This window comes from Psammomys obesus, unplaced genomic scaffold (assembly GCF_907164565.1).
Source record: "Psammomys obesus unplaced genomic scaffold, mPsaObe1.curated_primary_1811, whole genome shotgun sequence".
Lineage (NCBI taxonomy): Eukaryota > Metazoa > Chordata > Mammalia > Rodentia > Muridae > Psammomys > Psammomys obesus.
In genome coordinates, this window is record NW_026585504.1 from 42,475,563 (window position 1) to 42,491,786 (window position 16,224).

Below are 16,224 nucleotides of genomic sequence, written 5' to 3' on the forward strand. Positions count from 1 at the left end.
AGAAAGAAAGAAAGAAAGAAAGAAAGAAAGAAAGAAAGAAAGAAAGAAAGAAAGAAAGAAAGAAAGAAAGAAAGAAGTACCATTTGCTTCTCTCCCCATCTCTTTTTGCTTTTCATCCCCACACCGGGCCCCTGAATTTCTATATAAATCTTTACCCAATAAATAATGGGGGAGACAACATTTGGAAAGGTAGCAAAGTGATTTAAAAGAAAACCAGAGGCTGGAGGGATGGTTCAGGGACTGAAAGTCTTGCTGCTCTTGTGGTGGACTGGGGCTCAGTTTCCAGCTGGATGGGCAGGGGAGCTCACAGCTTCCTGGAACTGCAGCTCTAGGGTATCCTGGTCTCAGGGGCACTCATGTGGACATACCCACGCAACACACACACACACACACACACACGTAATTTAAAAATAATAAATTATTTAAAAAAGATTTTTGTTGAGTGCAGGGGGGGAGAGTGTTATAGAAGGATGCTGTGTATTGTACGGATGTAGCACCTGCCAATAATAAACCGGATGGCCGATAGCTTAGGCAGGAAACAGGAGGTGGGATATTCAGTAGACAGAGAGGATTCTGGGATAGAGCCAGGTGCTCGAGATTCAGCAGGCAAAATGTGAGCCCAGGTAATCAGCCATGTAGCAGAATGTAAATTAGTATAAACGGGTTATTTTAAGTTATGAGCCAGTCAGAGAAGAGCCTTGCTATATGGCCTAGGTACTTGTAAATAACATGTTGAGTCTCTTGAGTCATTACTTCCAGGGAGCTATGGGGGCAGGAAAAAAAAAAGCACAAAAACAGTTTCCTCTGCTGTTAAGCAAAACACCTTAATTATTTATACTCAACAACAATTTAATGAGAAAAACAATGTGTTCTTTTCATGAGAGTCTTAACAGATTTTCAAAAAATTTGAGGAAGGAAACCCAGAATGTACAGTATTTTAATTTAAAGCTATAAACCAAGACAATTTATAGCACATTTTTAGAGCTGGTGAGATAGCTCAGAAGGTAAAGGCCTGAGTGTGATCCCCAGAACACACATGGCAGGAAAGAATCAACTCCCCAAAACTTAACCTCTACATGCATGGTATGTTTGTGGTATGCCTACACACACACACACACACACACACACACATAAAAAAAGACCCAAGCAAACAGCACCCCCAACAAACAAACAAACCAGGAGCCAAATTTGGCTGCTTGGTTTCTCCCACATCAAGTCATGTTCTCTGGAGCTCCTGGGGTTCTCAAGGCAGTAAGGCTCTGGTAGGTAGCTGGAGCAGGTGCCACTCAGGCTGGTTATTACTCACATAGAAACGCCTCTTTTTCCAGTGTGTCCGAGATGAAATCATCTCTTTCTCCAAAAGAGCCATTCAACTTGTACCGAGGGCTCGTCTTCCAAACACGCTGATGGGTAGCAGAGTTTGGTAGATTGCTTTTCTGAGCTAAGAATAAGTGGTTTAGTTAAAGTTGCATGTAAGTTGTTTCAGTATCTCTAGTGCTGAGGTTAATATTAAAATCCCAACCACTCAAACCACTACCTTCATTACCACTGTCCATTACAGACTTTTATAAAAACACATCCCATTTTTAAAAATCTTCCACATTCCAATTTGTGCAGAGAGAGAATAATTATTCCCATTTGACAAGATGGGAAAGATTAACACCATGGTATAATGGAATAAAGGGCTTAGAGGGCAAAAAACTAGTGTCTCTAAGAGCTAAGAGGGCCAAACCCAAGTGAAAGCAGGTACCAGAGTGGGAGCAAAGTATTGTGCCAAAAGCATATTTTTTTTTTTAAATATGGGTCTTACTCTGTAGCTCCTGGAACTCACAATGTCGGCCAGGTCCTCAAATTCAAAGAGATCTGCCTGCCTCTGCCTTCCAAGTGCTGGGATTAAATGCATGTGCCACCGTGACCCAGCTTCAAAAGTCATTTTGTCCTAAGGATACTTATTGAATCTGACAAACTGAAGTTCTCTCGTCAAAAAATAATAAAGTAGAAATTGTTAATAATAATGTGGAACGAGGTTGCTGGCCATTGTGAGTAGACACAGGTAGCAGGACTGCAAGTCTGAAGCCAGCTGGACTACTTGGCAAGACTAGCTCAGTGGCAGAACACCCACATAACATGTGCAAGGCAGGATTTTGTCTTAAAACAATGACACAGCGGGCTGGTGAGATGGCCCAGAAGTTTTGAAAGTGCCTGCTTCTCTTTCAGAGGACCCCAGTTGATTTCCATCACTTACTCGGTGTCTCACAACCATCCTTGACTCTAGTTCCAAGGGATCCCTGTTATGTAGCCCTGGATGTCCTGAAACTCACCATGCGGACTATGCTGGAATTAAAGGCATGTACCACCATGTATGGCAAAATTTATCATTTCTTATAAAATTTGATTGAATCTACGTGTTTAATCCAATTCTAATAAATGTTGTTTGTCTGCTGAGACGGGGTTTTTAAACCGTGTAGTCCTCTAGCTTGCTATCTGAGGCCCAGGCTGGCCTCAGATTCCATGTTTCTGCAAGTGTGTAGGGACATATGCACATGGAAGTAGAAGCATAAGGTTGACATTGGGAATTGTCTGCAATTGTTCTACAGTATTCACTAAACAGGATTTCACAACTAGGTGCAGAGCCTGATGCTATCTTTAAGCCTTGCTGGCCATCTTGCTCTGGGAATCCCGGCTCTGCCTTCCAATGCTGGGACTGCAGGTGGGCCATCAGCCCATCCAGCATTTACGCTGGTTTCTGGGGATCCAAACTCCAGTCCTCACATTTTAGTAGCAAACACTTTAATCCCTGAGCGATCTCCTTACCCTCACCCCCACTTTTTTGAAAGAGGAGCTCATGTAGACCAGGCTGGCTTCCAACTCACTATGTAACTGAGGACAACCATGAATTTTGGTCCTCCTGCAGCTGACTGAATAAAATAAATACATATTTTAAATGTTTTTGTTTTGTTTGTTTTTTACATCAGGGTCTCTCTGTGTAGCCCTAACTGTTGTGGAACTCTGTAGACCAGGCTGGCCTCAGACTCACAAAGCTCTGCCTGCCTCTGCCTCCTGAGTACTGGGTTAAAGGCATGTGCCACCAGGGCCTCACTTGAGGGCCCCAATAGTTTTTTTTTTTTTTAATTTATTTATTATGTATACAGTGTTCTACCTGCACACCAGAAGAGGGCACCAGGTCTCCGTACAGATGGTTGTGAGCCATCATGTGGTTGCTGGGAATTGAACTCAGGACCTCTGGAAGAGCAGCCAGGGCTCTTAATCTCTGAGCCATCTCTCCAGCCTGCCCCAATAGTTTTTAAATTAAAACTTTGGGCAATGGATGGCTCAGCACTTACAAGCACTTGCTGCGTTTTTCTAGAAGACCCAGAGTTCTCTTTCTAGCACCAACATCGCACGTCTCACAGCCACCTGTAACTCAAGCTCCAGGGGATTCCACACCCTCTTCTGGCCTCTTTGGGCACTTACACACACATGTGCATACACAAACATATATGCACACACACACAACTAAAAGTTAAAACAATAAATCTCTTTAAAAAACAAAACATTTTTCCTAATAAACTACAACTCTGCTTTAAACAACAACAACAACAACAACAAAAATGTCAGTAAGGGGTACCTAGTACATTTAAGATAGACCTGGTATACACAGACTTGTCACAAAAAAAAAAACCAAAACCAAGTAAATAAAAAATAAATAAAAACAAAATATTTCAAGGTGCTGGGGATTGAACATTGAATGCATCCCCTGGGTAATGGTAGAAATTTGTTCTACTACTGAGCTACACCCCCCCCCCCCAATGATTTTACACCAGTCCCTAATGATTTTTTTGTTGTTATTTTGTTTTTGTTTGTTTTTCTGAGACAGGGTTTCTCTGTGTAGTCTTGGCTGTCCTGGAACTCACTCTGTAGACCAGGCATCCTCAAACTTACAGAGATCCACCTGCCTCTGCCTTCTGAGTGCTGGGATTACAGGCAACTTCCACCATGCCAGGGCCTAATGATTTTTTTTAATGTCTCAGATTAATTTTAAAATTTACATAAAGAGGACTTAGCTGATTTGCTGCACACTGTATTGAACATAGGTTCAATGTCTAGAACAATGGGGCGGGGGGAATAAGAAGAAAGGGAGGTAAGAGGAAGGCAGGGGAGAAATGACGTCCAGATATCAAGACTACAAAAGCTGGGCATAGTGGAGGAAGATGCTAAGACAGGATAGTGAGTTCCTCATCAGCCTGGGCTACAATAGTTAAGACTCATCTAAAATAGAAATGGGTTTAGTGTCATAGAGCAATTAAGAGATGGTAGTTACTGGTGCCCCAGTAGAAAAACAGGCCAATAAACTACACACACACACACACAAAACACACACACACACATATGTATATATACTGAGCCTGTCCTTTGACAGAGGTGACACAGCTCAATGGGGATAGGAAGTGCTTTTCAACTAACCAACTAGAAAAATTATTCACGCAGTCTTATCCACACAGTTGGCATCATTTCAGGTAATGCAACAATTCAACTTGGTGGTGCTGGGAAAGAAGGAAATATTACCTTTAAAGTATCCATAATACTGGAGGTGATGGCACATAAAATCCTCATAGGGATCAGGAAGAGTCTGAAAGAAAAGGCATTCTCAGCAGAACATCTCATTCAGACGACGACACTGAGTTTTTAACAACAACAACATAAAGCCAAGCATGCTGCGTAGGATAGGGTCACAAAATAAGTGAAATCCGTGCAAATATTGTTCTATCTTGGGAGTCATAACTCCAGCAGGTCTGGTGGTGCACGCTAGTAATTCCAGCACTAGGGAAGCAGAGGCAGGATGAGTATGGCAAGTTCAAGGCTAGTCTGAGCAACAGAGTGAGTTCCAGGCCAACCCGGACTACACAGAGAGGTCCTATTACCCATCCTTCCTCCCCAAAAGCCAACCACAACATGGACCTCCAGCTGGGCCAGCATGCCCCCACAATAAACCTGTTGGGTTTCTGTGAAGTGTACCGACCTCCTGCTTTAGCTCTGTTTCCAACGCCGGAAACATGTCACTGCCGCATAGAATGTAGGCGAGTCAGTAGCACCACACCCAGCTGCAACCTCTGCCTAATTTCCAAAAAGGTAAAAGGTTTACACAGGAGCTACAAATCACCTTAGGAAAAGCGAAAAGAAACCCAACCAACCAACACCACTACCAAGAACACAATGTGCGGGTCTTGCTCTTTCACACCCGCAGCCACTGGACTTTGGGGAAACCCTTGCCAACCGAGCCTCTGAGAAAGGAGCAGGCAGCGGTTCCCAGGACGCACCTGAGCAGTCCCGGCGCTCCGCGCATCCCCTCGCCTGGTCCTCCAGACTCACCAGGACCCTCGCTGGCCCCATGCTAAGCTTACGCTGACAAGAGATGCCCGACACCAGGACGCCACATAAAAGGGAAAGGAGCCGGCTTCCGGCCTCGCGCAGGGTCGTCTCAGAGCAGTTGAAAAGGAAAGGTCAGGGGTCGGCAGTGAAGGCCCTGGAAACGTTCAGTTCTGAGCGCCCTGTCCCGGAGGTGTGGACTGCCCGGGGGGCGGGGAGGAGGCCACGGGAGGGCGAAGTTTCCACCAGGGCCTGCGGGGCGACACCGGGCTCCCTAGGCTCCCCTCTCCGCCCCCTACCTGGTCCCCAGCCGGGGTGGATGCCGCAGGAGCTCCCCCGACCCCGACCCTCCCACTCTTTCCCCAGAGGCCAGCCCGGAGTCCACCCTCTAAGGCTCCTGAACACCCTGCCCTCCTCACCCCTACCCTCCTCGGCTACTTCCCGCCTCGGCTCCTTGGCGGGCCCAGACCCTCAGCTCTCCAGCTGGAGCTTTCTGCTCCTACGCTGGGAGCCTAGCAACCGGGAGTCCGAAGCGGAAGGCGGGCAGGACCCCGCCCTCATCCGTCTGCTGCGAGCCCTGGGGTGTCAGGGCAACTTGTGTTTCACACACCGATTTATTCATCTCGGACTTTACAGACCCAGTCTGGGACCCTTCAGCCTCTTTTCTAGCTTGCACAGTTTTAGATAATTTACTCTGTTCAAGCGGGCTGAAGCGTCCTTTCTTTTGGGGGGTGAGGAGGGGTGGAGCTGTACCAAGCAAGCCTTATTTAAAAAGGAAAAGCAGACAGGCCTAAAAGGAAGTAATCAGGCTCCTTCCAGTTCACATCATTTCTTCTCCCTTTGACAAATTTAAAATCTCGTCCTTTCCCCTTTCCCCTTCCTCTAGAGACTTCTAGGACAGAAGTCTCTAGATCCCCAGGGAGCTAGTTACCTGCAATTGTGAGCAGAAAGAGCTTTTTAATTCCTGAGCCACCTTCCCCGCCCCCCCCCCTTTTTTTTACATGATTGCGTTACTTTTGAAAGACTAATGTAGGCACATCTAGAGGTCAAAGAACTTTGTGGAGTCACTTCTTTCCTTCCACTTTTGTGAGAGTTCCATGGACTAACTCGGGTGCCAGGCAAACGCAAACTTGTTATGCAAACCAGCCCTTATTTAAAAAATGTTAATATATGTGCTTCTATGTGCACATGAGTGTCTGCAGAGGTCAGAGATCTCCCCACAGCTGGACTACTACTGAGTTCCTGACGTGGGTAATGGAAACCAAACTTGGCCCATCTGGAAGAACCGCTTTTTCTCCAGCCCCGCAGTTACATTTTGAAACCTGTTCAAGAACTTGTGTTATGTTAAGTCTTCAGAGAGCAAACGAATCTACTGTCTGAAAGTAAAGACGTGCTATCTTTAGAGCGAATCTCCTCAGGGCTGGAGAGATGGCTCAGCAGTTAAGAGCACTGACCCGCTCTTCCTGAGTTCAACTCTCCCAGCACCCACGTGGCAGCTCACAGCTGTAGTCCTATGGGATTCCTCTTCTGGTGTGCAGATGTACATGGGGGCAAATATCCGCAAACAAAATTTAAGTGATTCACTTCATAAAACCTGTGGCCACACTCTTTCACATTAGCTGTTTGCGACAGGCCAGATTCGCAGACTGGAATGTCCTCCTTCCAAACACCCTGGTCAAGATCAGATACTGAACACTTTTACTCTTTATTCTCTACCTTCCAGCTATAATGAAAAAAAATTCTTTTACACAAAACCCAAAAACCTTGTTAGCAACAAAGGTGTGGCAAAACATTCAAAACACAGAGCACTGGTCAATCCACTCATGAGCTCAGCTATGCAGGACACTAAGGAGGCCGGTGCTCTCCAGCAACTCCTACACACCCGGAAAACCGAGTTAAGACAAAAGCCTTACCAGCTAGTTAATCACCTTTATTTGTAAAATTTACTCTGTGCAAATGACAAAACAATTATGTACAGAACTGGCATCTCAACATTAGCACATGATAAATAAAATCTAATACACTGTAATACAAGTTAAAAAAATTTTAACTGCGTAGGAATATACTTGAATAAAATCTGAACTATTATCTTTGGTTAACTATTATGATTATAATCTTAAGTATCTATTGACTTACCATAATCAGCTTTGTATTACTTATAAAAAGCTATAAAGCACCTTTCCCCCCAAAATGTTGACCACCTTACATTGTTTCCAGGACCTAAGTAGGAAGTAGGTCAAATATCAGCTGTTATCACTAACAGGATACAAGCTTCCAAAGCTGCAGTCACACATAGCACCATCCTGTCTAGAGAGGGCTGGTTTTTTGCTTTTGTTCCCTTTACCCCAGGATGATGCTTTTTCCTCATGTTCAAATGTCAGTGTGTGCTCTGAACCATATCTGATTTCAACTCAAAGAGTGGACACACACTAACTCCTGGTTAATACACTGTTGGGTAACATGCTTAGAAGAGCAACAGGATAACCAATCACAAGTATAAAAAGAGCTTTATTAGTACATATATACAAATTTACAATGTCAGAAACTGGAGAAATACAAACAGCTTTAAGACACAATTTGCTTTTTATTCAGTTTATAGTGACCTTTCCTGATTGTGACACAATAGAAAGTACACAACAGTGAACTGCTTCTTAAATACTGGAACTTTATGGAGAATATATCCACACATAGAAGGAAGTTGAATTTTTAGGGGGGAAGACAAAGAAGACAATACACAAAGTGGCTTATTATACTTTCTGCCACATAGTTAGGGAGGGATTTCTCAAAATCAAGGATCTGAACACCTGCTGCTGCTCCTGCCTGTGTGAAATATGCCACCTAATGTAAAATGAGTGTTCTAGGACGTCTGAGAAAGAACTACTCCAAAGTGTGGCCATCAGCACAGATCTCAACACCTGAGGGGCAGCAGACGAGGAGGAGGTCAGAAAGAGATCCTGATGGTCAAGCAAGGTAGGATACGGAGCTGCCTTCTTAATTGCACTTGTTCTGGAGTAGAAGGTAGGGAGAGTGCCAAGCTAGGAACTAAACAAGCCTCTACTACAAGCCCTTCACTTTGCCAGCAAGTCCTGTACAGAGGTTTCATGCCCCGTGACTCACATGTTTGACTCCTATCTAACATGCTAACTTTGCCAGTATGAGAATAAAGACAGCCAGGTCAAAGCAATCCCAATCATGTCATCTTCAGCAAACAGAAAAGCTACATTTCGTAAGTGGACAACTTTGTGCACACGTGCTCTTGTCCGGAAAAATGTATGCATTCTCCTTTATAACACTGACAGTCCGTTTCACAACAGCTTAAAACTGGCTACGACTGAGCATAAAACAAAACAAACTAATTTAAAAAAACTATGTGTTAGGAGCCATTTTCCTTCTTTTCAATCTTGCTCGCCAGTCCTCAGGAAGGGCCTCAAAGTTAGCGTTCCGTTCTGCCATGCCACTGTGAAAATAATATGCATGTTATCATCTCATAGGAAAAAAGAGAACCCAACTTTTTTAGAAATAAAAACTCTTAACTGAAACTGAAAATTGGACCTCACGCCTATTTAGGAAAATGTTTCAAGTTTCTCAGCTGAGTACCCATGTATCCTTCATGAAGGACTGTTGTTTTTAAGAAAGTAACTAGTAGGCTGGAGAGATGGCTCACAGGTTAAGAGCACTGGCTGCTCTTCCAGAGGTGCTGAGTTCAATTCCCAGCAACCACATGGTGGCTCCCAACCATCTAATGAGATTTGGTGCCCTCTTCTGGCCTGCAGGCACACATGCAGGCCAAATACTGTATACATAATAAATATATCTTTAAAAAAAGAAAAAGAATAACTATTCTGAGACAACCACTGCAAACTGCCCTTCTTTACCTGACCAGCTGCTGTTGTTTCCATTCCTCGATTCGCTTCTGTGCAGTTGATTCCCGGTCCTCTTCACTGGAACTTGAATTATCTTCTTCATCTAACTCCCGCTGGATACTCTGCCATTTCTTTACCAAAGATGGCATTTTGGTTTTACTTTTCTTTGCCTAAAACGAAGTTATAGATCAGAGGAATGCAAGACCTGAACAAGGAAATACATCCTTTACAGTGGAGATCAAGATATATTATATTGGATGCATCCAGAAACTCCAAGACTCCGAAGTATCATGGAATTGACAGAAAGGTCTTTTTGTTTTTTTCCCCAGAGCTGAGGACTGAACCCAGGGCCTGTGCTTGCATAGGCAAGCGCTCTACCACTGAACTAAATCCCCAACCCCCTGGCAGAAAGAATATTAAGTGGTGTATATGAAGGTGGTATAGAACGCTGACTTACGGCATGACATGGCTATTGCCCTCTTGAACTCACAGCAAATTTGTGTAGCAAATCTTGCCTACACAAGATTGGGCTTATCAATGACTCCCTGTCAGGAAGGAGGCAGGAGCTCATGGGGACCCACCCTTCCTTAAGGGGTTATACAGTTAATGGTTGATGGAGGAGAGAGAGACATTATTTTTGGTGGTATAGGAACTGGTAAAGTGCTTATGTCCCTGTAAACTAAAATTCATTGGGTCATCATCATCATCATGCACACATTTGGGGCATGGGGGTGATGGCAACAAACAGAGAGAATGTAGACAGCGGGAGGAGAAAGAGGGTCAGTGGGAAAACAAACAAGGTAGTGAGTATGTGTGAATATGCTCAAAACACATTATGTATTAATACATGGATAAAACTTTCATAATGAGAGAACGAAGAGATGCTCAATGGTTAAGAGCAGTCGCTGTTCTTTGTAGAGGAACTGGGTTTGGTTTCCAGCACTCACATCAGGGGTATTCAACCACCTGTACCTCCAGTTCCAGTAACTCCAATGCTCTCTCTGGCCTCTGCAAGTACCTGTGTGTACACAGGCACATACACATACACAGAAGAAACTAGATAAAGTATTTTTTTTAAAGTGTTTAATTGGGGAAAGAGGACAGAGGCACCCCTCAGCAGTATGCTCTTCAGAGGACCTAGGCTTCATTCCAAAACTGACCTGCAACCACTGTGTCCTCAGTTCTGGGAATCTGCTACCATCTTCTAAGCTCCGTGGGTACTAGGCACACAGATGGTATGCAAATATACACACAGGCAAAACACTCACGCATACCGAAATAAATCTATTTTTTTAAAGACAGAGTCTCACTATGTAGCCTTGGCTGTACTAGAACTCCTGGTGTAGACAACTCATGGTGTAGACAAGAAATCCTTCTGCCCCTGTCTTCCAAGTGCTGGGATTAAAGGCATTTACCAACACTGCCTGGCAATTAATTTATTATTTCTTTAAAAATAAAATGTTTAGCTAGGTGCGGTGGTGCACACCTGTAATCCTAGTGCTCAGACAGGCAGAGGCAGATAGGTAGATCTCTGTGAGTTCAAGGACAGCCTGATCTACACTGAAGCTACAACAAAAAACCCTGTCTCGAAAAAAACAACAAAGGTTAACTTTGCTATGTATCATTATCCAAGTTATTTTTTAATTAACAAAAAGCAAGGAAGACTCACCTTATCTTTCTTTCCTTTTCTTGTCTTCTCTGGTGGTGGCACTTTGGGAGCTGGTGGGGGCGGCGGTGGCGTAGGTGTGGGTGGAGGTGGTGGAGGTGGTAGTGGTTCTACAACGGCAGGTGCTGACATGGTTCCTCGAACCTGAGCTGGCTGCAGTGATGGAGTGGTCCCTCCAATGGGAACAGCACATTCAGTGTAATTCATAATTGCAGGTGCTGCTGCTAGTCCAAGGTAATTTGACTGCAGGCTCATCCCTCTGGCCTGAGGACCCATTCCTGCTGCTGCATGGCTAACTGAAACTGCTTGGTGTGCCATCCCGACAGGCTGGTGTGCAATCCCCATTGTCTGGTGACCTAACGAAGGAAACGTAAAACATTACTATAAAAGGGCACTATAACAGGACAGAAGGAAGAGGAAAACCAGAAGTTAAATCACAAAAGTATTTCAATATGCTTTTTCCTTAAAAATAGGCCATACTTGCTAGCAACAAAATATTAAATTTTGTAGCTGGACCTGGTGGTGCACACCTTTCATCCCAGCACTTGAGGGGCAGAGACAGGCAACCTATCTGAGTTCAATGCTAGCCTGGTCTACAGAGCGAGTGCCAAGACAGTCAGTGGGGAAAAGTATTTAGTCTCCTCCTCTTTCTAAGACAGGCTTCTTTGTGTAGTCCTAGAACAAAGATTAATGTACTTGAATATAAAAATAACTTGTATATGTACATACACAGAAAACAATTTTGTAGAACTTGAATAATGGAGAATGCCTAAAATGGCAGCACCTGGGAGGAGCTACAAAATCAATTCCAGGCCAGCTGGACCTACATAATGAAACCCTGACCTTTTTTTGGTTTTGTTTGTAAGGATAAGGATAAAGGTAGTTCTCAGTAACTAGGAGAAATATTAAGAAAACCCCCTCTAATTATGACGCTTACCTGCAGCTATAGCTGCCTGGCTGTAGAGAACTGGAGAACTACCAATAGTAGCTGACCTCTGAACCACTGCAGTACTAATTTCTGCAGCCTTTCTCTTCACTGCTTTAGTGGCTGGAGGACTAGAGGTAGCCGGATCGATGGAACTCTGAAACACAAACACTCCAGTCAGGAACTACAGGCCCTACAAAGTATGTTGTTCTAGAGTAAAGCATGTCAGTCATGCTTCAGTCCCCATCACCACCCAGGACGCCGAGGAAGTCATTACCTGGCTAGGTAGAAGTGTGGTCTGTGTTGAAGGTTTCAATGGAGTATCTTCCTCTGTCCCTGGGGCAGGAGGCTCCTCACTTCCCTCATCCTCCATTTCTACTTCTTGAATCTCACCATCTTCTAGAGGTGGAGGCGGAGGTGGAGGCGGAGGCGGAGGGGGAGGAGATTGGGGGGGGGGGGGGGGGGGTGGTGGCATTTCCAGGGGTAAAGGAGGTTGAAGCACAGGTACATTTGACTGGAGGAGGGTCCAGAATGGAGTAAGCGGCATTAGGGATGAAGAAACTTGACCAGAAAACGATTCTTTACAAAGAGAACCTGGAAAACAGAGAGTAGTCAGGGAAAAAAAAAAGGACAAATCCTTCACAGCTAATGTTCATGTGACCAGAACACTAGACACCAGTATCAACCAGGACAAATGTGCACAGTAGTTTCAAACAGAGGAACTAGCCATGTCTCCCATAATCAAAATTTGACTCATAGCTAGCCACTGATGTCACTGAAACACTGGGCAGTTCAACTTAGAAACTGCGTCCACAGATAGGTTAACATATGATGCTGAGAGAACTGCCCCTTAGCTTTAGTATGCTAGCTGCATTCTTTAGGTCTAGATTTATAAATAAACACAGAACAGTGAGAAATTCAGTCGTCCAAATATGTAATTTTGGAAACTGATTTTACTTTTAAGTGTGTGTGTGTGTTCAGGTATATGTTTGTGTGTGCCCTTTAAGACCAGAAAAGGGCATTAAATCATTGGATCCCCTTAGGGGTAGTGTTCAGAGAGGTATGAGCTGCCCAAAGTAGGTGCTGAAAACCAAGCTCAGGTCCTCTGCCAAAGCAGTATGTGTTCTTAAAAGGTTCAGCCCCTAGAATTTCTTTTTCAATCTTTTATTTCAACATATGAAAAGGCAGCAATTCTCTGAGGTCTTCAAAAATGAAGTGAATCATGTATCTGTAATACTGATTCCATATTATTATTACTCTTCAGTGAGCTAGTTAAGCGGGGATGCCACAGTAAAAACCCATTTAAAACAAGAAAAATTCTATTTTGATTAAACTGGATTACTAGTTTTAAAAATTCATTTGACAGATACTAGCGACTGTGGACTCTCCTTTTATATCTGTGTATATTACAATTGCAAATGGAAGGTAATTTTTCTTTCTGTAATAAGAAAAGGGAACTCTAAGACAAAATGTCAGAGTAAATGCTAATAACTGAGATCTTCACAATTACTCTCACTGACTAGTGCAGCTTCCCTGCTGGGTGAAGTTTTCCTTAAAGGCGAGAGAAAACAGGAGGAGATACTTACTTGTAGCCTTCCCATCCCTCTTTATCGTCAATAGGGTGTTTCACAATATCTGGGACTATTAGATATAGATCCCAGGAATGTTGAGGGGATTTTCTCCCTAAAAATCATAGAATTTAGGAGTAGAAGAAACGTGAGAAATCATCTACTTCAGCTTCCTCACTTCAGAGGTGATGAAAGCCAGGCAGGAACCGACTGGCCTGCGCTGCTAAGGCTACTGGGGCAGGCCTGACTCCTAGCCTAGCGCTTACTATATAACTAGAATCCTTAGTGAAGGTGGTGTTTAAGACCTTGAGAGACAGGAAGATCTCACTTCTGAGAAAGTAAACATCCAGATGAAACTGCCCGTCAAAATTTATTGTCAGAATTGGATTAAATAAAGGATCTATTATGGAAGGCTCTAGGTTAAGAGAGAAGGCCATACTTGACACCTGATGAGGTAAAACCAAAAAGCCAACACAGGGCTTTCAGAGTGGCTTTGAAAAAGGATCAGACAGGTAATGTATAGAGCATTAAGATGATTCATAATACTTTTTATAATTACTGAAACATTCCTTATTGTTAAAGGACACTAAAAAGAGGATTTACCAGAAAACATGAATACTGTTTTCAGCTAAAAGAATTGTTATGACTTCATTGACTTTTTTTCTTGTATTGGCATCAAGTAACACGGATTTAATTATATACCAGCTTATAGACGAAAACATCTCAAAAGACTGATTTGATTAAAAAGAGTATGTATATAGCTAGAAATCCTGTATTATAAAACAGTATATCAAGACTTTTCTAGAACACCAAGGCAATAAAATAAAGCAATAAACACTAAAGACTATTAAATTAAAAAGTAAACTTTTGTGAGGGGGCTACAGCTGGGATACAAAATGAATAAACTGTAATAAAAATAAAATAATTTTTTTAAAAATTAAAAAAAAGGAATTAAAATTTCTTCTAGTAAATTAGCTATACTACTGGGTTAATGAACTGTGTCAGCCTTGATGATACTGGCAGTTTTCTCATCTTCAAGTATCACGCCTTTATAACAGTGATATGTTGCTAATTAATAAATGCAAGGGACCACAGCAGGCCAGGGTTAATAAAGTGGTCTGTGACCCAGCAAATGCAATCAGGCATCCAAACCTTGTACAAGTATTATTCAATTAATCTACATTTGATGGGAAGGTTATGGTATGCTTGCCCAGCATGCACAAAGCCCTACACTCCATCCCATTGTATAAAACCAGGCACAGTAACACACATCTGTGACCCCAGTCCAGTACTTGGGAGGTACAACAGGAGGATTATGACTTCAAAGTCATTCTTAGCTACACAGCAAGTTTCAGGCCAGCTTGGGATCCATTAGATCCTGTTCCCAAAAACACAAAAACAATAACAAGACAAACCAAACACACACCCAACCACCCATTACCCCCCCCCCCAACAAACACCAAGCTTGATAAATTTAGCAACACGTAAGTATTCAAATACTTGTAACCTAAGCTCCTAAATTTACTCAAACATAAAATTTGTGTCTCAAACATTGATAAAATAATTCTTTTGGGGTTTTTTGTTTGTCTGTCTTGGTTTTTGTTTTTTACTAGACAAGGTTTCTCTGTGTAGCCTTGGCTATCCTGGAACTCAAGAGACCCTCTTGCTCTGCCTCTCAAGTGCTGGTATTAATGGAATGCGCCATCATACCTGGCTTCCTCCAGCTATCTTAACTTAGAGTTAGTCACTTTACTCACCATGAAGAGATATCACCCCACTTTCAGAGACTTGATCCTTACTATACACCAAAACAATGAGCCAGGACTAAAAATAAAGTAAACCTTTCTATTTTATTTGACTCATTATGGCATATTACCTTTTCTGTTGTTTTGTTTGTTTGTTAGGTGGTACTAGGAATTAAACCTGGGGGCTCACAATGCTAATACACTATTACTGTGCTAATATCTCCAGACTCTAATTAAAAAAAAAAAAAAAAATTAAGTTACATTTTATGTATTTTGCATGTGTGTGTATTTACTATTGAAAAAGTCAGTTCTCTCCTTCCAGCATGTGGGTCCTGGTGGCTAAATTCAGGTCATCAGACGTGGCAGTAAGCACTTTTACCCACTGAGCCATTTTGATGGCACCCACACTTTTCTTTTTATAAAAGATGGTTTTAGGGGTGGGTGTAATGGCATACACTTTTGATCTCAGCACTTGGGACGCAGAAGCAGACTGATCTCTGTAAGTTTGAGGCCAGCCTTATTGATTTACACAGTGAGTTCTAAGACTGCCAGAGCTACATAGTGAGACCTTGTTTCAGAAACAAAAGCTGAGCATGGTGGCATACGCCTTTAATTCCAGAACTCAGGAAGCAGAGACAGGTAGATCTCTGTAAATTTGAGGCCACCCTGGTCTACAATCAAGTCTAGGACAGCTAAGATTATTTATTCAGAGAAACCCTGTTTTGAAAAACCAAAACTAAAACCAACAAACAAAAGAGAACAGTTTTAATCACTGCTGTGCCAAAAAAACCAAAACAAAACAAAAACAAAAAACATATATATTTTATCATCTTTATAACCTTAGAAGGGAACAATATTGCTTTTAAATTCCCCTGGCCTTGATGTAAGATTTGGATTTTCTTTAGACTAAGTTCATCAGGAATGTAGAAATCAGTTTTATCAATGGTTTCCCCTTCTACAGTTTCAACTTCTGCTCTAAGAATGGCTTTCAGAGCCACGGGTATGCCTGTAAATCCTGGCACTCAGAGAGGCAGAGGCAGGTGGATCTCTGTGAGTTCGAGGCCAGCCTGATCTACAAAGTGAGTCTAAG

The 16,224-nt window shown here is 42.9% G+C and overlaps 2 protein-coding genes across 2 annotated transcripts in view; both read right to left on the bottom strand.

The window, feature by feature from the left end:
- Window positions 1-5,452, bottom strand: part of Agbl2 (AGBL carboxypeptidase 2) — a 38,855-nt gene extending 33,403 nt beyond the window's left edge. Inside the window, exons 1-4 of the mRNA XM_055604385.1 lie at window positions 5,319-5,452; window positions 5,021-5,115; window positions 4,567-4,630; window positions 1,307-1,441 (exon numbers count right to left, since the gene is read on the bottom strand). Of these exons, the coding sequence (XP_055460360.1) occupies window positions 1,307-1,441; window positions 4,567-4,630; window positions 5,021-5,056 (235 nt within the window). The 5' untranslated portion in view covers window positions 5,057-5,115; window positions 5,319-5,452. The remainder of the gene's footprint in view (window positions 1-1,306; window positions 1,442-4,566; window positions 4,631-5,020; window positions 5,116-5,318) is intronic.
- A 2,403-nt stretch (window positions 5,453-7,855) lies between these two features.
- Fnbp4 (formin binding protein 4) overlaps window positions 7,856-16,224 on the bottom strand; it is a 31,428-nt gene continuing 23,059 nt past the window's right edge. Inside the window, exons 13-17 of the mRNA XM_055601165.1 lie at window positions 12,099-12,415; window positions 11,834-11,978; window positions 10,900-11,252; window positions 9,243-9,400; window positions 7,856-8,824 (exon numbers count right to left, since the gene is read on the bottom strand). Of these exons, the coding sequence (XP_055457140.1) occupies window positions 8,734-8,824; window positions 9,243-9,400; window positions 10,900-11,252; window positions 11,834-11,978; window positions 12,099-12,415 (1,064 nt within the window). The 3' untranslated portion in view covers window positions 7,856-8,733. The remainder of the gene's footprint in view (window positions 8,825-9,242; window positions 9,401-10,899; window positions 11,253-11,833; window positions 11,979-12,098; window positions 12,416-16,224) is intronic.